This window comes from Trachemys scripta, chromosome 4, assembly GCF_013100865.1.
Source record: "Trachemys scripta elegans isolate TJP31775 chromosome 4, CAS_Tse_1.0, whole genome shotgun sequence".
NCBI lineage: Eukaryota > Metazoa > Chordata > Testudines > Emydidae > Trachemys > Trachemys scripta.
The window spans coordinates 59,974,248-59,994,894 of NC_048301.1; the positions used below are offsets into that span (position 1 = coordinate 59,974,248).

The 20,647-nt window shown below is 46.2% G+C and overlaps 1 protein-coding gene across 2 annotated transcripts; it reads left to right on the forward strand.

Annotated features, from left to right (window-relative positions):
• Positions 1-294: 294 nt before the first annotated feature.
• Positions 295-20,408, forward strand: GCHFR (GTP cyclohydrolase I feedback regulator). Of its 2 annotated transcripts, none has more exons than XM_034769082.1 (3): positions 295-438; positions 12,950-13,044; positions 19,477-20,408. In XM_034769082.1, exons 1-3 carry the CDS (start codon positions 310-312, stop codon positions 19,598-19,600), a joined length of 348 nt encoding a protein of 115 aa, XP_034624973.1. In that variant the 5' UTR covers positions 295-309; the 3' UTR covers positions 19,601-20,408. The 2 variants fall into 2 exon arrangements, with proteins under 2 accessions (XP_034624973.1, XP_034624974.1); XM_034769083.1 differs by lacking the exon at positions 295-438 and adding an exon at positions 517-674.
• The last annotated feature ends 239 nt before the right edge of the window (positions 20,409-20,647 follow it).

Genomic DNA, 20,647 nt, shown 5'->3' on the forward strand with positions numbered 1-20,647 from the left:
CGTTGTTGGATGAGTGTTGTTTTTTTCTGGTTCCCTTTGGTGGATGCAAATAGAAAGGGGAAAGTACAATAAATCAAGCCTGGCAAAGCAGGACCCCGCCTTCTCCAGCTACACCAGCTCCCTAACTGTCTCTGTATCCAATGCAAGGCAGCCCTCCTGGGTTTCAAAACTTTCCATGGACTGACTCCCCATGACCTCTCTGGCCTGCCGTCCACACAGCCCTCTGCTTTTAGGCCTTGTCCGCAGACGCGAGCAGGCTCCCCCATGCCCTTTGGAGAGCTCTGTGCCCCAGCTTGGCAGCAACACACTATGCAGCCCTCCTCGCAAACGCCCCTGCGAGGCTCTCTCAGGTACGCTGCAGGAACCGCCTGCTGTCTTTGCAGCCAGGCACTGAGCGCAGCAACCCCTGGGAGAATCCCCGTCAGCACGAGGGGAAAGGTAATGGCCCTACGCTGCTCCCACCGCTAAGGTGCACCCAGACGTCCCCTCGGGCTATAGGCTGCCCCAGGCGGGGGTGTGGCCGCGGATGGGCAGGATGTCACGTGTGGGAGGCTAAGCTGTGGCTGGAGGCAGAGCCAGACTCCGAGCAGGAGCAGTGGGCAATAGACTCCACCTTGGTGCCGGGGGTAGCCGGGATCATGCCCTACGTTCTCATCAGCACGCAGATCCGCATGGTGAGTGTGCGCTGCGGGTGCATGGGGGGAGGGGGATGTGGCAGGACCCTCTCCCTGCTTGCACCCCTCTCCCACTGGGGCCGGTGTTCCGCCTTCCTAGCGGGCATGCCAGTGCCTGGTTTAACGGGATCCGGACCGAGCCCTCCAGAGAAGCCCAGCCTGTATCAATTCTCCCGTCCCCAGGAAGGGAGGGAGCTGGAGATTATTGAGAAATACAGGCGTAGAGGGGCAGGGCCGGGAACGACTTCCGTGGTTTGAATCATGGCAGCAGGGCGAGTTCTGGCTTCACTCGGGGTTTGTGGCAGCACCAAGTGCACTCCGGAGGGGATCGCGCGCTCTCGCTCTCTCCTGGTCCTACTCTTGTCCCCGGTGGCAGCTGCTTCTCATTAACGTGCACTGATGTTTCTGACACGCTGTCTGGTTTAGTTCCAGCTCATGGTTTTCTTTATGTCTGGTGCTGGTGGTGGGTATAAAATCCAGGCTTGACGATTTGTTTGTGTTTGAATTTACAAACAGCTGGATGACACTTGATTTCCCCTCTCCAGGGGTGCGATGTACTACTGTCCAGCTGTGCAGGTAACTTAGTACCTTTGCAAACATCTGGGTGACAGCTGATTCCTTCCTCCCAAATTTAATTCCAAAGTGCCATGTATAGTACCGTTGCCTAGCTGTACAGAGATTTTAATGTATTTTAAAAACAGATGGATGACACCTGAATTGCTCCTGTAGTATTGAGATACAGCTGCCCAGCTTTGGAGGTAAATAGTATTTTTGCAAACAGCTGGATGGCGGCTGATTCCCTTCTCACCCTCCATTCCAGGAGTGCAATGCATAGTACTGTTGTCCAGCTGTGTAGGTACCTTCTGCAAACAGCTCGGTGACAGCTGACTTTCCACCCTCCAATAGGGGTGTGCTATACTGTTGCCTACTTGTGCAGCTAATATAGTCCTTGACTGTTCCCTTTGCTGTCAGGTAGATCCTGGCATGTGTTACCTGGTTGTGTTTTGACACTTGTTCCGGGCTTGATAAATTCCCTCCCCTTTCCCAGGATACATGGTTTACACTTAAAGAGTCTTGCACTTAGCCAGATAACTGTCTCTGGGGCACTGATTGGAACTTGGAGAGGAAAAACCCCAACGGACTGCCCTCTCCCTTTCCTGGGTATCTCATATGGGCATCATTCAGGGTATGTCTATGCTAGACTTCTGTACTGTGAGTTAACTGGCTGGCAAGCGCTTAGAGGGCTCTGACTGAATAGGAAGAAACATAGTCCATAGCTCAGAAGTAATTTATGGGGGCAAAAGGAGACTAGCTGTAAGAGCCTGAGTGTGTCTGAGAAGGAATTGTCCTGCCATCCAACAAACCAGCACGTGTGGCCGCCTTCACCATCGATTTTCATCATTCCCTGCAAATAGTCCTGCCTCCACTCCTCTCCCTGATGGCCCTGTCAAGGGAAATAGGAAGTCTGACCAGGTTACACATGTTGAACATGCAACAATACAGTTGAAACCATGTTTAAATATGGTTGCTAACATAGTTACAGCATAGTTACTGTGGAACGGGATGTTTTTCTGACAACTGTGCTCTGGGCACTCCCAACTAGTCTATAGCCTGCTTGTCTAATCTAGTCATGTACAGGACAAAAACATTGGTTCACACAGGTCAGGAAACACAGTGATTGCTAACAGAGTTTCAGGTGCTGTCTGCATAAAGTCTAAATAGCAGGCAAAAGAGTTGTTTTGTTTTCTTTATTTTTTAAAGGGGAGACTTGTAAATTTTGACTGAAGTCCAGAATATGATGATGTGATTTTTGCAATAGGAAGAACTCGACTGTGAAACAAATTAACCCGCGGTCAGGAGTTCTGTAAAAAAATACAAACTTAGGTAGTGGAAGAACTGCTCCTATTACTCACCTTCCTGAAACTGTGCGTGTATGTTATATACAGCGAGAAAACATGATGGTGTGTAGTGGAATAAAGACTTCCCTGTTTACTGTAATGGGTTTGGGGTAGATGCTTTAACCCTTCACAGGTTATGTAAATGATCCCAAATAGCAACACACCATCTCATCTTGTTTATAATTCAATATAATACTTGCTATTAACAGTGCTTTTAAAAGTTGTATTGGTATGGACTTTCGTATCTCTGTGTCTGCATGGCCAGGTTACCTTAGTTACCACAGATAAGCTTTGGATGGTAGGAAAATAAATGTGTGTGTGTCACATAGTCACAGTGTTCATGTCTACAGTTCATAAATCCTCAGAGCTAGTTACAAATACTGGCCTTAGTCCTGCAGTTGGATCGCTGTGGGCAAACTCCTGTCCTGTCTTAGAGTTCCCTTGGAATCAATGGGTCTCTGCATGGCACAGAAGTCCACTCCAGTGGATCCAATTGCAGGATTGGGTCCTCTGATGTGTCATTGGAGAGTTTGGGATCTCAGCGCTTCAGTGGGATATAGCAAATGTTATAGAGCTTAAAATTGTCATTGGTCCACAAGTGAAACAACAACTGAAATCAGTAGTGGGCTAATGTACGTTTAAAAAAAAAAATCCTGCTTTCACCTGGTCCACATTGGCAATGGCCAGGAGGGTGGCATGGCTGCCTTTGCTGTGCCAGATTTTTGTTCTTTGTACGGTAGCTTTTTGGAAGCTGCTCCGTGGTTTGGAATGTTGGAAAATAGGTCCAGCTGAGATTACTGGCCAGGATGTAGGTGAGGTGCTCAAAATAATGTATATTTTAAAAATGCAGTTTATCCCGTGGTTGCAGAACTAAGGATTCCCTGCCATGGATAGAATGACTCTGTGTGTCACACAACTGTCTAAAATGTGTGTTTGATTTGCTTTTTAAATATTAGTGAACAGAACTGTTAGTAAATTGCTTTACGTACTATCTAGTGCCAGAGCTCTGCTCTTATTATAGAGACTTTGTTGATTTAAGAAACATGCATTGTCACAGTTGCTGTGTTAATGGATGAGCACTATGGGGCAGAGGACTGACCTCATATTAATAACCCCTTACTGTCAGAGGTTACATTGGGGTGGCTGGCTATGCACAAGTCCTCTGCTATCGTTGCTGTGCTGTGTTCCCATAGTCCTGTATGTAAGTCATGCTGCCACTGCGCTGGACTTAGCTGCCTCTACTGTCCGGTAATTTCATTGCTAAGCCAGTAGTGAGTCAAGGTGCACTGCTTCGGGCTGCTAGTTTGTTTGCTTCTGTAACAGGCTCGCATAATCGTGCCCTTGCCCACCATCACCCTGAGAACACGTTCCAGGAACAGCATGTACGTGATGTGTCCCTAAGGTTAGTTCATGGAAATCAATACAAGGTCTCCAGGCTCCGTTCCTTTCCTGTTCACAGGCCTTGCTATTTCCTCGGCATAACCCCTCTCTTCTCTGGCACTAAGGCCAGGTCTACACTTAAAACTTGCCAGTATAGTAATGTCTATCAGAGAGGTGTGTGTCTGTGGTTTATTTATTTATTTTTTTTACAATACTTTTATATCCTAGTGTAGATGCAGTTATACTGGCAAACAAGTGCTTTTGGCACAATAGCTTATTCCATTCAGAGCAGAGGTATAAGCTATAGTAGCCAAAGCACTCTTTTGCCAGCTACAAGCTGCATCTACACTAGGAGGGTATACCAGTATAGCTAGATCAGCAAACCTTTTCTAGTGTAGACTAGACCTGAGAGACAGCTCCTCCCAAGGGCGCCAGGTTTGTATAATTTTTGGTGGTGCCCGGAACGGGTCCAAGCATAGCCGTCCCATACATAGGACAGACCAGGGCAATCGCCCTGGGCCCTGCGCTTTGGGGGCCCCATGCTTCAGGGGGATGCGGGGTCCAGGGCAGGGCCGGCTCTGGCTTTTTTGCCACCCCAAGCAAAATAAAAAACAAAACAAACAAACAAACAAAAACCATGCGGGATGGCTGGAGCAGCGAAGGAAAAAACAAAACAAAACGTGCAGGGCGGCCGGAGCCAGGGTGCAAACTTTTGGTGCCACTTACTTGGCGGCTCGCAGCTGCCTCCCCTGGCCGTGCTGGCTAGCGGGACTCCCTGTGCTGCTGACGTGTCCCGGCGAGCAGGGGGGAGAGAGAGAAGGGGGGCGGCCAGGGCTTCCTTCAGCCGGGGCGCTCATCACTCGGCCCCTCCGCTGCGCCGCCTGCCAGGAGGGCTCCATGTTGCTCCCGCCTGCAGGTGAACTGAAGGTCGGTGGGGAGGGAAGGATGTGGGCTGCCGGGCTTCCTGCAGACCTGGCACCGGCTGGGACAGACGGAGCGCGTAGCCCGCTCCCAGCAGGGTGCTCCCCTCCTCCGCGTCGCCGCCCCCTACAGGGCGGCTGGAGTGGCAAACCAAAAAAAAAAAAAGGCGGCCGTGCCACCCTAGGATTGGACAGAATACCGCTCTGTAGAATCTGCCGCCCCAAGCACGAGCTTGCTCGGCTCGTGCCTGGAGCCGGCCCTGGTCCAGGGTGGCCTGGGTGGTTAGCAGGAGACCTAGCGCTGGCAGCAGCAAGTGACCCGGCCTCAGCCTGCTCCACCCAGCTGGCTCCTGGCATTGCTCGGGGGAGGGGGCGGAAGCCAGAAAGAGGTGGAACGGGGCCTTGGGGGAACGGGTAGGATGGGAGTGGGGAGGGGGTGGAGCAGGGGCAGGAAGAGGGGGGCAGGGCTTTGGGGGAAGGGGTGGAGTGAGGACTGGGTGGAGCAGGGACGGGAAGAGGCGAGGTGGAGTGGAGCTGTCTGGGTCACTTGCTGCTGCTGGCGCCAGGCCCACTGCTAACTCCTCAGACTGCCATGGACTCCGCATCCCCCCTGAAGCGCAGGGCCCCCCAAAGCGTGGGGCCTGGGGCGGTTGCCCCGGTCCGTCGTATGGACGGGATGGCTCTGAAAATACACCTCTACCCCAATATAACGCTGTCCTCGGGAGCCAAAAAATCTTACCGCATTATAGGTGAAACTGCATTATATCGAACTTGCTTTGATCCGCTGGATTGCACAGTCCCACCCCCTTGGAGCGCTGCTTTATTGCGTTACATCTGAATTCGTGTTATATCGGGTCGTATTATATTGGGCTAGAGGTGTATAGGCCTAAACATTGGTGGAACCGGGCCCACCTTCCTGAATATTGGTGGCGCACGGGCACCACAGGCCCATATAACTTACCGTCTATGAAGTCAAGGGAAAAATGGAAAAACTGCCATTGACTTCAGTAGGAGCAAGATCAGGTCCTGAGTCTGTATTTCTAGACTGTTTGGGGTTGTTTCATCCCCTCTGAGCCACCCCTGGTTCTCCCCTTCTGAAATTCCATGGAACTTCTGGGCTCCAACATTCATCTCTCTTGTAAAAACAAAATCATCATATTTTCTTGCTCCTTCAACCTTGCGGGCTCCAGAGAAGACTACTTTCTGCTGCTACTTTCTATCCACTGCCAGCTCTACCATACAGCCGGCCAGAAATGTAATTGACCCGTGATGAGGAAGAGCAAACATGTCCTGTTTGCCTGGTGCCGTAAAATCCTTTGACTCAATGCCAATTTTACCCTCATGCTCTTCTTAACTAAGTCTAAGTAGTTAAAATGAGTTTTTAACTATTTCATTTTGGTGCCTATGGTCTGGTGATGGCTGTACTAGGTTCCAGAACATGTGGGGGAGACTCCTCTTGGATACAGCACCTGACCTCCATGCCCAGTTGTAGCAGTTCATAATGCTCTGTCAAATAGGGGACAAGGAGCCAGGATTACTGGATTCTCACTCTGTGGCTTCACACCAGTCACTTAGACACTGTACCTCCGTTTCTATAAAAATAGGGCCAAGGTGGATAAAAATATTTTTGTTGTTGTTGAAAAAATAAAAAAATAGAATTCTTTTAACTTAAATTGGATTTTTTAACTTTATTTAAATAATATTTTTTTTCTTTTTTAAAAATAAACCAGTTTAAAATTAAATCTGAATTTAATACAAAATACAAAACTTAGGATAATGTCTCAATATTTACATAAAAGTAAAATATGCTGAATCCATGAGCTTATATCAGAAACCTTCAGTTAAAGACTTTTTTAATATAAAGAATCAGGGGAAAACATCCAACTTTTGAGATCAAGCTTCATAAGTATGGCACAATAGTTCGTATACTGTATTAAGGGCTTATTTTGCTTAATAAAAATAAATGGCATCTGCCGTTTTGTGTGTTTAATTAAATTCCAGTTACCACGCTAATGCAGTGTGACACAAATCATGAGCAAAAAATGAATTATCTAAGTAAATAAAAGAAATGTCATTCACCATTTTCAAACATACTAAAAATGTACAATTAATAAATAAGAATCTGAAAATATGAAGCTATATCATTGCTTGTATAAATGTCTGTAGTTATAGTGTACCCTCCACGGTAGCAAAAAGATGTAACAAATCCAGTGTAAAGGCTCTATTTAGTTATAAATCAACATGTGAGATTTGAAGATTTTTCAGAGCAGGTTAGACAAACACCTGTCAGGGATGGTCTAGATAATACTTGTCCTGCCATGAGTGCAGGGGGCTGGACTAGATGACCTCTCAAGGTTCCTTCCAGTCTTATGATTTTATGTTTTAATGGTTATATCAATGAATGAGAATGCACCTTTCTTTAGAAAATAACTGAAGCACAAATGGAAGAGTTTATTAAAATCAGTTTTTTAAATCAAGGCTTTCCACTTGATGATTTAAATCGCTGATTTAAATTGCCTTGATTTAAATCAATCCACCCTGAGTAGGGGTGATAATTGACTACCTCACACGTGTTGTGAAGATTAAAAAATTAATGGCCGTAAAGCATTCTGAGTTCTGTGTCTGGAAGTGCTATAGACAGGCAGAGTATTAGGTGTTTGAGGGGCCTTGTTCTCGAGTCGTCCTTTCCTCATCAAATGCACTCTCCTCTCCCCCTTACCTGTACTGTTGTCCTGTATGTTGTCTTTAGTTCCTGTTAGCCCTGTAATTTCTATTATGTTGGAGGACTCTGATACAAGACTGTTGTCCCCAGACATAGTTAAAACACAGTTCATTCTTACAGTGTAAATGGGAACTAACTGTTTTAACCGTAATCAGTATAGTCTGGTAACGGCCATGCAAAAGCCCAGAGCCATAGTATAATTCAGGAACAAGGTAATCCATGTTGTAAGACTGACCCGTGTTCTGATGGTATCCAAGGCTACCATCTTTTAATCTAGCCCCCCAGCCTTATACATTACAGTATAATTAGGACCTTGGTTTTGGAAGTTCTTTGGGGGCAGAGAATGTTCTGTAAAATGACACATTTGTAGCACTGTGTAAATGCTTTTTAATACAAGCAGTTGGGATATACATGGCACAATGTAAACACTCAGATGACTTACACCTCTGTCTTCCTACCTCCATCCCATTTGCTTTTCTTCGCTTTAAAGGGTACATGCCAACAATCAGTTTACATTTCATTGGCATTTCTCTGTACCTGGTTATTCCCAGAGATGGTCACCAGCATCTTCCTCTCATTTCATGAAACCACATTTATCTGCTAGAGAATTCCTCTGGAAGAAGGATCTTTTTGGAACCCCATCAGCACCTCTCCCTGTTCAGCCAGCAGAGGGCTCTGCTAGAGCAATATGCTTAAGGCTCACACTCCCATTGTGAGAGGAGACAGCTCTTGTGTCCTGTAGGAAGTGCTTACGTGGGCAAACAACATCAGAGGCCAAACGCTGGCTGACCCTTGCCTCTCGGAGCTCGTGCTAAGGGGCTATTTAATTGCAGTGTAGATGTTTGGGCTAGGGCTGCAGCCTGAGCGCTGGGACCCTCCCACTTCGCAGGGTCCTAGAGTCCGGGCACCAGCCTGAGCCCAAACATCTACACTGCAATTAAATTGCCTGAGCCCTGCGAGCCCGAGTCAGCTGGCACGGGCGAGCCGCGGATTTTTAATTGCAGTGTAGGCATACTCTGAGTGTCTACACTACAAACTTTGGTCAACATAAGTTACATTGGCATAAAGCCTCCACAGTTAGTATATCGCTTGTGCGCATGCATCCTTGCCTCCTTGTGTCGGCAGTGCATGTACTCACCAGGAGGGCTTTTGTCAATACACAGTGCGCTGCACCATGGATAGTATCCCAATATGCATCCTGCCACCGTCCAGTGCATTGTTTTTTGGGAAGTTTTGGCAATGTGTGGTGGGGCAGAAACAAGTCACAAAGGGGTGACTGGGAACCAGGGGTCAACTTCCCAGCATGCAACTGCCTCCATCCCATAATGTCATCTATATCCCAAAATTTTCATGCCTTTTTAAAAATTCCACGAACCTGCATCATGCTCCTTGCTGTCCGCCATCTTGGACAGAAGCATGGAGTCTGCACAGCTCTGCACTATTGTCATACATGTTGCAAGCACAGGATGCACAATCCTCTGGTATTAGCAGAGCTGCAAGAATAAGCAGGGAACATGACGATTGCCTGGAGGTCAGATTGCTGTGGGACATAGCGAGAACCAATTCAAGGTTGTTGATGGCATTCACAGAGCAGCTGCAGATGGGGGAGTGCCCGTTCTTGTCCCGAGAAATGAGCACTGACTGGTGAGATTACATTGTAATGTAGGCTTGGGATGACAAGCAGTGACTGCAGAATTTTTGATTGTGCAATTCCACATTCCTAGATCTGTGTGTTGAACTCGCCCCAGCCCTCCAGGTCAGGACATCAAAATGGGAGCTGCACTGGAGAAATGAGTGGCAATCACACTGTGGAAGCTTGCAATGCTCAATTGCTACCAGTCAGTGGGAAATCATTTTGGAATTAGAAAATTCACTGTGGGGGCCATTGTCATGCGAGTGTGCAGGGCCATTAATCATCTCCTGCTACGCAGGACTGTGACTCTTGGCAATGTGCAGGACATAGTGGATGGATTTGCAGCTATGGGGTTCCCGAACTGCGGTAGAGCAATAGATGGCGCACATTTCCCTATTTTGGCACCAGACCACCTTGCCACAAAATACATAAAAAAGAGAAAGAGCTACTTTTCTGTGATTATGCAAGTGTAGGTGGATCACCAGGAATGCTTCACCAACATCAGTGTTGGCTGGTCAGGGAAGGTGCATGATGCTCCCATCTTTAAGAAGACAGGATTGTTCAGAAAGCTACAAGCAGGGACTTTCTTTCTTGACTGGTGGATTATTATTGACAGTGTTGAAATTCCAGTAGTGGTCCTGGGGGACCCGGCCTACCTCTGGCTCATGAAGCTGTACACCAGCCACCTCGACAGCAGCAGGAAAAGATTCAGCTACTGGTTCAGCAAATGCAGAATGACAGTTGAATAAACTTTTGGTAGATTGAAGGGATGCTGGCGCTTTTTATTCACAAGATTAGATCTCAGTGAAAAAGGCATCCCAATGACTATAGCTGCCTTCTGTGTCCTGCATAATATTTGTGAAGTAAAGGGGAACAGTTGCTGGGGTGGAGATGGAGATGGGCGGGCCATTTGCTGAGTTTGAACAGCCAGGCACAAGGGCTATTAGAAGAGCTCAATATGGAGCTTTATGGCTCAGGGAGGCTTTGAAAGAGCACTTTAACAGTGAGACACAGTAATGTGCTGTGGTGTACTGTGCTCTCTACCTGGTCTGCTGTTCTGGGGCCTGTTAGGAATTGTGTGGTGCTTGGTGTGCATGTGTGAATATAACACTGACAATGCATCAAGTAATTTTGTGGCATTTGCTGTACATTTATGATTATTACACTGTTTGTTACTGAGCCTATGAGTATCAAGTAAGTGGGTGCTAGGCACTCTGCAGCATATATTGTGAACCAATAAAGATTAATTGTTTTCCAAATAATAAATTTTATTTGGTAACAAAATCAGTGCAAAGAAAAACCTGTGCAATTTAAAAGCCAATACATTGAAAACTTAATAAATTAATGGAACAGAACTTAACAAGGGGAAAGAACTGTAATGTCCATTTAACTATACATACAGCAGCTGTGGCTCTCATAGGTCAGTAGGTGTGAAGCTGTGGTTGTCCTTAATGTCCCCCCGGGTAGAATAGGGACGTGGCCCCCCTGATGCTATGTGTCGAGGGGGTGAGTAGGGAGGTGCTGCAATGGAGATCTCCAGGGACTGCAAAAGGAGGGGAGCTCGGGATTGGTGAACCTGTAGGTCCACAAGAGTTTGCAGCATTTGGGCTTGCTGCTGGAGAAGCCCTATTATGTCCTGGTGCATCTCCCTCTCCTTTTCCTGCTGGGACTCCTGGCCCTTTCTTCTCCATACAGTCTGCAATATGCGCAGCTGCAGCTAAAACACAAAAGGCACTGTTGTCAGTATAGTCACAATGGAAGGTAAAAGTTAAGGTTCAGAACTCCCTTCTTTTTCTCCCCTAAAGTATTACACAAGACGTGCTTGCTGACATTTCTGCTTTGGAATGCTTGTGCACGGTGCCACTCACAGCGCCAGCGATATTGACTATGGCCTGCTAGAAGTGAGGGAAATGAGGAGGCAATTGCTTGGTTGCATGAAACTGAGTGTAGGCCAAGAGCACTGAATACTGGCACCATTTCCCACAGGCGGTGATGATTTTAGTTGAGATCTCACTCCTGAGGCTAACAAAGTCACAGAGAGCACAGCTGCTGCTGATGTCCCGAAGCTGTCCAGGCCCACATGCTGTTAGCCTGCATGCTGTAATGGTGCCTGCCGAAATTAGCACTGACTGGCATGGGAAAGTGTCCTACCGCCGAGGGAGAAATAAGGTTGCCATCTCTGGAAACCTTTTGCAGAGGATTGCAGAGTACCTTCATGGAAGTTTCATTGAGATCTCTCAGGAGGATTCAAGGGACATAAGCAAGGGACACTACAGGGGAATGACAAGCAGATAACTCTACCTCTGTTGTACCTATACCTCTTCTAGTATGAGTAAATTAATGAACAGTTGATAGTTGTGTCCTGTTAAGTTTGGGGTGCCATTAGTACATCATTGTGATGGGAAATACAATTACACTTACCCGAGGTTCCTTCCCCTGCATTGGGCTCGCCTATGTTCAACCGCCAAGATTGACTGGGCTGCAATGGAGTCTCAAACAGGTGCTGGATCACGGCATAGCTGGACCCTCTGGTCGCATGTCCCCCATCCTCCTCCACCTTCTACTCGTTCTTGCTGTTCATGCCAGGGACTGTAACTTGGGCTCCTCAGAGGTTTCCATGGTGGTTTGTAGGGTGGTGGTGGGGTCTCTGCCAAGCATGTCATGCAGCCTTTGTAAAAGCAGCAAGTCTGAGGCTCTCCACTGGATCGACTGCTGGCCTCCCATGCCTTCCGATACGCCTGCCACAGTTCCTTCGCTTTCACACAGCACTGCTGCTGATCCCTGCTGTACCCTTCAGCATCTCCCGTGCAATCTGCTCGTAGATGTCCACATTTCTACAGCTGATCCATAGCTGTGCTTGTACACACAAGCTCTTCTTCCCACAGGCCTCGAAAGTCCAATATCTCCTGTTTACTCCAAGCTAGAGTGCATAGCTGGCATGATCAGCTAGGTGGTTGCACACAACAATGGAGAGCAACTAGAGGTGTGCTTGCCAAGCAGGACAATCAGGAAAAGGCATTTCAAAAATTTGCAGGGCTTTAAAAGGGGGCGGGGGCCTTCTGGTCTCTGTGACCCCTGGGCAGTGGATTTCACAGTTATGACCACAGCAGTCAGTGTCGGGCATTCTGCGACAGCTGCTGGAGGACTGTTAAGGTCGACATAGTAATGCAATGTCTTCACTGGCAGTGCACTGATCTCAGTACATCAACCCCACTCAGTACATCAACCCTCAATGCCACTCGTGGTGGTGATGTTACTGTGTAGCTATAATGGGGCACTTACATTGGTGGGAGACAAATTTAAGCATAGACACATGCATTATTAGGTCGACACAACGTGGCTTACGTTGACCAAACTTTGTAGTGTAGACCAGGCTTTAGAGAACAAAGAGGTTTCCAGTAAACATGATCTCTCCTGCTCACCTACAACAGATTCTCCTCTCCATCTCCTTCGCAGTAGTTCTCCTTCCTAGATGTGCTGCTTGTGATCCTGGTAGCAGGAGTGTAACTTGACAAACAAGTGCAAGAAATAAGCTTCCCCCCAAAGTCTCACATTTCTCGTGGATGTGGGTGGGGAACATACCCTCCCTCACATTGCAAGGGTTTGCTCTTTGGGCTTTTTATTTCTTCTCTGTTTAACCTGTCTCTTGAAAGTTGGGATGAAGAAATGCACGGACTATGGTATTTTTTCTCATCTGCTGAATTTTAAATTTCCTTCTGCAGGAAGTTGGACCCACAATGGTTGGAGATGAACATTCTGATCAACATCTGATGGACTACCTGGGTGCCATTAAGAGGAACATGCTGGGGAACCATTTGTAAGTATTTCTGTGCTACTTCTCTCTTCGCTTCCCCCTCCTCACCATCTCAAATCCTTTGTCAGTTACCCCTCCCTCTATCTAGCACAGGCAGTTTTCTTGTCTCACTCCTGAAGTTTCTCATTGAAGAGACAAGGTGGGTGAGGTAATATTTTTTATTGGACCATCTTCTTTTGGTTAGAGAGACAAGTTTTCGAGCTTCCACAGGGCTCCTCTTCGGGTCTGGGAAAGGTACTGAGAGTGTCACTGCTAAATGCAAGGTGGCACAAATTGTTTAGCATAAGTAAACACATATTTCAAGGGACCATTCAAGGTGAAGTGGCCCGAGGTGAAATAGCCCATTAACACCCCTCCAGTCTGTCTCATTAAGACAGAGGTAGTAGTATACTGTAGTGAAACTGGTGTTTCTGTCAATGAGGCTGTTACCCTGAAGCCTGTCTCTCAAAAAACATTGCAGTGGATCCAGAGAACATCCCTTTATGTCCAGTTTATTTCCTCAAAAGAACAGGGTCATCAGCCTGACTCTCAGTTAATAGACTTTATCCATAATGGGCCTGCTTTGCAAAACTTTCCAGTTAATTTGACCTGCTCTTTGCAGATGGAGAAACTGAGGCACATAGGGTTAAGTGTCAGGTATTTTTAATGTATTTAGGTGCCTGACTCCCACTGAAATCATTGGGATTTAGGGTCAGATTTTTAAAGGTGTTTAGGCACCAAAGTGACTTACCAAAGGCCACCTATTAAACTAGCAGCAGAGTTAGGATTAGAACTTGGGAACTCTTCTTAGCTGTTAGCCTTGTATAAAGTTTGCACTGCCTCTTAGTTTCCTGTTTTAAACAAAACAACAACAAAAACAATATTTACATGAGAGAGGCAAGGTAGTGATCTTTTATTGGTGGAAAGGGCCCACACCTGAAGAAGAGCTCTGTGAAGCTCAAAAGCTTGTCCCTTCCACCAACAGAAGTTGGTCCAATAAAAGATATTACCTCACCCACTTTGTCTCTCTAATATCCTGGGACCAACATGGCTACAGCTACACTGCAAATAATATTTATATTGCATTTTTCATCTGTCAGTCTCAAAGATCAGCAAGGCTATGTCTACACTGCAATAAAACACCTGCAGCTGGCCCGTGTCAGCTGACTCGGGCTGCTGGGCTATAAAACTGCAGTGCAGAAATTTGGGCTTGGGCTGGAGACTGGGCTCTGGGACCCCACAATGGGGGAGGGTCTCAGAGCTTTGCTCTACCCTGAGCCTAAATATCTAAACTGCAGTTTTACAACTCTGCTGCCTGTGCCCTGCAATCCCGAGTCAGGTGACACAGGTCAGCCGTAGGTATTTTATTGCAGTGTAGACATAGCCACAGTGTCTCTATCCCCAGGATGTAAGTGGTAGAAATTGAGGCACAGAGGAGCGAAGTGACTTGCCTAAGATGCTGCAGCAGCAAGTCACTGTCTACAGTACTATTATATCTCATTGCCAGGAAGCATTTCTTGATGCTAAGCTTACATCTTTCCTTTTTCTGTAGGGATGTTCCCATTTTACCACCCTAATGTCCTTGCTGTTTATCCTAGCTCCAAATATCTTTAGGCGCTTATCATGGTGCACACCTTCCTTCTCCTAGCTCAACCAAGCTAGACATAGTTCACTTTTTAATCTTTCCTCATGATTCAATCCCTTATCCAGACCCCTAATCATTTTGTTGCTGTTATCTGAACTCCTGCCAGTCATTAATATTTCTGGTACTCAGGTCCCCAGAACTGAATACAATAATCCAAGTGCAGTTTCACCAGAGCTGCATCGAGAATGACTCACTTCCTGGCTCCCTGATTTGGTTCCTGGCCTCTTTCGCTGCTAGAGTCCATTGCAAGCTGACACCGTTTAGCCACTCTCTGCATTGCTGTTGTCCAGGTGTCCCTTTTGAGTGCCTGAACCGGTGACCATTGAAATCCATAGGAGCCTTTCCATTGACTTCAGTGGGCAGTGAATTTCCAGTCCTCCTCCTGCTCCCTACATATTAGTTTGTATTTTTCCAACTGGAGTTTTTAATGCTGTTTTCTGTCCATAGTTCTAGTTTCTCTAGGTCCCGCTGTATTATTTTTCTGCTTGCATTGATTTTGACACCACCTTCGGCAGCACATATACTAACTTGTGTTTCTGACATGTTGTTTGCATCCAAAATCCATTCTTACTTGATCTGCTTATTTCTCTTTGAAAAAAGAACAGGAGTACTTGTGGCACCTTAGAGACTAACACATTTTTTTTTCTCTTTGAAAAAAATCATTAAAACAGTGGAGGAGAAGCTATGAGATCTCTCTGCTGACTGGAGTCCACCTCCATCTTTGCGTGGTGGAGGAGAAAAAAAAAACAGCATTAATTACACAGAAGGAGCCCTACTCATTTCCCCCTGTTTCTCAGTTGGGGAAGAAAAAGTTGTGGTTGAAGAGAGCCTTCCAAACATAAATCAATCCAGTGCTGTCTTCCTGCATTTGAAGACACAGTTCTAGTGCCTCTTCTGTCCCATAGTTTAGCCTAATTAGTGGCAACAGAGTGGAATTTACAAGTCTCTAATCAGTTTCATGCTGCTATTCAAAACCACTAGGTGGCAATGAGATTGTCAAGAAATTCAGTTTTTTGTGCTGCTGCCACAGGGCTATGAACAGGGGCACGCAGTCGAGTAATGCATGGGGGAAGAGGACCCCAGAAAAAAGGAGGCTTATGGTAAAGCAGTGGATGCATCCCTACCTCACTGCTGCAATCACCACCAGGTTTTTTGTTTGTTTGTTTTTAAAGAAGGAATAACACCAGAAATATCCTTGTCATTCCCAGTAGCTGGGGAGGAGCTTCAAATTTGTAAGACACCTACTAGTCAGAACCAGTTGCAAAAGCAAATAATGACTGAGATACAGCATCTGATAGCAATCCCAGAATCTATTCCTGTCCCGCAGTGTGGGGCTGGGCTTCCCACCACAGAGTTGGTCCCAGGACCCACCTCCTGCCCCTCATATTTTGTATCTGCTTCAGGCTAGTAGGTGTTTTGTAAATAGTGCAAGCTAATTCTCACCCCACCCATTTGCTAGGATGGCTTGTGTACAGGATAGTCCTTGATGGCCACAGCGAAGAGCAGCAGCTCCTTGCTGCCTCCTCCCACTGCTGGGGTTGAGCAAGAGGAGACGGGGAGTGTGAAGAAAATAACCCCCTTGGAATGCAGCAGCTCACTCCCGCTGAGGACAGTTGCTGCATTCCAAGGGCATTAGCCCAGCAGAACCTGTTTAGAATGACATGAAACTTTACTATAGGAAGAGCAAAGCTTATCTCCAAGCAACTCAGGGAGTTTCTGTCTACCTCATTGTAAATGAAGCTTCACAATGGTTGGATTTCATTGTGTTCTGGGTCCACAATAGTGATTCCATAATTAAGCTGTATAACCAGCATTTTATTATAAGCCTGAAACTCACTCACAAACCAATGCATGTAGGTCTGAGTTTGCAGAGAGCCTGAAATAAAAGCTCTAAGGGAGGTGAATTGTGCCTGAATTCGTGTTAACTCAGGTGCCTAATTATAACACTAAAATTAACTATTTCACTGCATGTAAGAAAAAGGGATGATCACATTGTACAGAGCTGCACAATCTACTGTGAGTGGCATTTCATTTTAGAACCACCATCTTTTCCCACCCCCAGTCTGACATGTGGAGAGGAGCTGAGAGGAGATCTGAGCCCTAGTAAGCGGAGAGCCAACACTGCACTGCCAGCAGGGCATCTAAGCCACTTCCCTAGACAGTAGGGGTCTGGTCATCTTTGGTGGTAGGTGTAGGGCCAGACAGCTTTCCTTCTTGTGACTGCTGTGCTGCTGGAGGCGGCCTGCAGACTCAAGCAGATGTCACTGCATCAGTTACAGGTGGGTCACAGTTCCAGGCTTTTTTTTGTAACTATGACGGATAGCACTTTTTTTTTTTTAATAAATAAATGAGAGCTTGCCTTCACCACAGGGCTGGGAGGCTGAGTCCAAAGCATGTGTCTATTGTGCCTATTTCTTAATCTAGCCCTGCTCCAGGTTTTATCCAAATCCCAAACCAGAAGAGCCCAACCGAGCACATGTGATCCTATTTTGAACATCTGCACAGGCACCTGTGAGTTTCATTTTGGTGTCCTCAGCAAGCTGAGCTTGGGAGAGCACCGCAACTATTTTTTTCTAGCTCGAGTCTTCGGATCATTTAGGTTAGAATCTCCCAATTTGGCGCATTCATGCCATATTGCAGTGCCTGTCACTATTGTTTTGGAAGGGAATTCTTCAGGATGCATCAGAGGTTACCAGAATTTGGTAAGCTCAGGGTTTAAGCTCTTCATGGTGTCTGCTGAAGTTATATTTCTCCCTGCTGGCTTTTAACTGGAAAGGAGGAATTTGTAAATTCTGACAGCCAATCCACACTGTTTCAGACAGGTTACAAACACTGATGACCAAATCCTTAAGTCAAATATGACATGTCTTTTGTCTGAACAACTAAGAGTCTTGTGACTAAGGCACAGGACAAGGAGTCCAACCGGGGTTCTGATCCTGGCTCACCACCAACTTGCTCAAGTACAAAACTTCCCTGCCTCAGTTCCTTCACTTGCATAATGGGAATAATATTTACTTACCTCAACATGTGAGCCTAAACTGACACTTAAAAAGCATGTTGAAAGCCTCTTATGGGAAGTATTAAGTTCAAAAGCAGTTGTAATACATATCTTTACACCACACCTATAATTATAACAAAGTGTAGTGTGTCAGAAGAAATAAAATTCAGCAAGCTCTCACATCTCACCATTATTATATTTTAAAAATACCCTCCCCCCACTCCAGTAATATTTTGCAACCTCAACTTTAGCAACTTTGGGGTTTTTTAGTGTCTGGAAGTCAGGAAATTTATAATTAAGATTCCACAAACAGCTTTAACTCTGACCCCATAGCTCCAATCATTATCAGCATATCGGTTGGTATGGTCATATCCTGGCAGATAACTAGGTAGCTTTTCCAGTTTAATATATGTATCACATCCAAAAAACTATAGTAAAAGAATATTATTAAGGGTGCAAAGTCCAGTACTTATGTTAGGAAATGCCAGAATTAGGGTTGTCTGTCCAACCTTTATTAAGCCCCTTGTGCATATACATTATGATACAGTCTAATTACAGTATCATACTCCCCCCCCCCCCCCCGCCCGAATACCTACCTCATTCAGTGCACAGTTTGGATGAACAAGCCAGTCCCTGGGACCCTTGTCCAGTCTGTCTCCCCACACAACCCTTCTCATTCCCAGTCTCCACCCCACAGGCTCCTTATCCCAACCTACTCCTGTCGCCACCCACCCCATTCTGGCCCTTGTCCCCTCTGCATTTGAGAGCACAGTCTTCTTGCTTCTGTTACCATTACCAACCCGGAGAATCAATTGCAAGGATAGTCCTGCTCTGCTCTGGGTTGGAGCATGCTCAGTGCAGACAATCTTCAGAGAATTTAGCTGCAAAACTCTAGTATGTCTACTGAGCCAGCATGAACTCAGATTTTTCATAGGCTCAACTTGGCCAAAGTTGGGAATCTTCATGAGAACAGAAAAAGGCTCCCCTCTGACAAATTTCAAGCCCTGGTTGCAAACCATGGGGGCACCAGAGCTTCTCACATAAACTAAGAATTTTTTTAACATGAGCAAACAGTGTATATTTCTCATCTCCTTCTTAGCAATCTCTGAATACTTTTTGCTAAAACTTGCCAATGCAATTCAGCCAAAGGCAGACATCCAGCATAGAAAGCTTCAGCCTGAATGGTCAAAGTTATGAACAACTGAAAATAGGCTCTTAGAATGGGAAAGGGCAGGCAACCTTAACTACCAGTTCTGCCTAGAATGCATTCACCTTCAAACAGGGCTCTTCTCTCCTTTTGGCGGTGCGGCTATGAGTGTTTCTGCACTCTGGCTGCCTAAGAAACTCAATTTTGGAGCCTTCAACCAATACCTACTTCAGTCCCCTGCAGCAGACCTTCAAAGAGACCTAAAATGCTACTGATCTGAAAGAGGAAGCAAAGGGATTCTCCTCATTTTGATGAGGCCCCAACAGTGCACAGGTGGGAGTTGGTTCAACAACTCAATCTTCTAAAAGGCTGAGGCACCCAATCAGACTGTGGTTTTGGACCATTACACTCCAATTTTAGGTGGCTCTTTAATTCTGGGCAAATTTGCTTCACGGAGTTTGAAAATTGTGGTTGTTAGTCTCAATGTAGTATAATAGGACACTGCACGTTTGGTGGGCTCTATCCCAGAGTGGCGACAGCAGTGTCTTGCACAGGATTAACTTGATTTTGCTGGAGAAACAAGGTCTCTTTAGCAAGGGAAGCTGTGCCTCTTCTATCCATTGTGACCTTCCCATCTTGTTTCCTTTCTTCTTTTTTTGGCTGCAGCTGGGAGTACTACGTGAATGATGCACCCCGTATTGTGTTGGACAAGCTGGAGAAATATGGCTACCGAGTGGTCAGCATGACAGGGGTGGGCCAGACCCTGGTTTGGTGCCTCCACAAGGAGTAGCGTGGAAGACTGTAGTGTTCTACCTGGACAAGACATTGCTGTGGATCATCTAGCACAGGACTGGCACTGAGCTTCCCCATTAATTAATTCATTTTTGTCCCAGTTTCCAGGCACACTCAAGGGAAGTGCTGTATAGTCAACATTTCACATAATGGAAAACTACCATCAATGCCATTAGATGAGCTAAGGGGAGGCAGATGTGCCCACTCAATTCTAAGGGTAAATCATGCATGAATCCTTTGGAGATTGGATGGCTCCTCCTAAGTATTTGTCTGAATGGCACTCTGGGAAATGCCAGCACTTTAAGTGTTAATCTTCCCCATTCAGTAAGTATTTGAGTGAAGTCAAGCACTAGCCTGGTTTTGCCCCTGGAGAAGTTAAGCACTGATCTTCTCGCTCATGAGGCTACCATTTAAATGCAGCCCCTGCTCAGTCCTCAGAGTAGGTCAAGCATAGATTACTTGTTGCAATCTCCCTGGAACAGTAAAAATAGGTTGCCAGACACTGACCCAGTCCTTGCTATTTGAACAAGCTCCCCTTAGCATTGAGAACAGTTTGAACATTGACTCTCAAGTGGGATTATGGTTGGCATGAGCAGACATTGTCCTGGTCAGCCCTGAGACTGCCATTCCAGTGTAACACATGGTCTTTGAAATATCTTTAGAGAAGTATATCACTGGAGAAAGGTCCTGTGAATATTTCAGGTATTGGCTGTGTAATCTCACCAACTGCATATAATTCCTGGATTGATTTGTACTGATCAATTGCTACTGTAGCTGATAAGTAATAAAGAATTAATATAAAGAGACTGTGTGATTTCCTTCCATGGGCTACTTTCAGCAGTCAGATGTGTGTGACTGGAGAAGCTATATGAAAAACTTCTGCTCCTGTGTCAAAAATTCAAGACCTAATCCTGACAGATGTTGAGCAGCTACCACTCTTAAATCTGTGGGAGCTGCATTTTGTTAGCACCTCTCAGAAAAAGGTCCTCAGTTACATGGCAGCTACTGTTTTAAAGTCTAGATTAGGTGACAGCCATCTCTCCCT

Coding starts and splice junctions, on each gene's coding strand:
- GCHFR (XM_034769082.1), top strand. CDS start 310: ATGCAGCCCTCCTCGCAAACGCCCCTGCGAGGCTCTCTCAGGTACGCT. Junction 439..12,949: donor CCGTCAGCACGAGGGGAAAG/GTAATGGCCCTA, acceptor TTCCTTCTGCAG/GAAGTTGGACCCACAATGGT. Junction 13,045..19,476: donor AACATGCTGGGGAACCATTT/GTAAGTATTTCT, acceptor TTTTGGCTGCAG/CTGGGAGTACTACGTGAATG.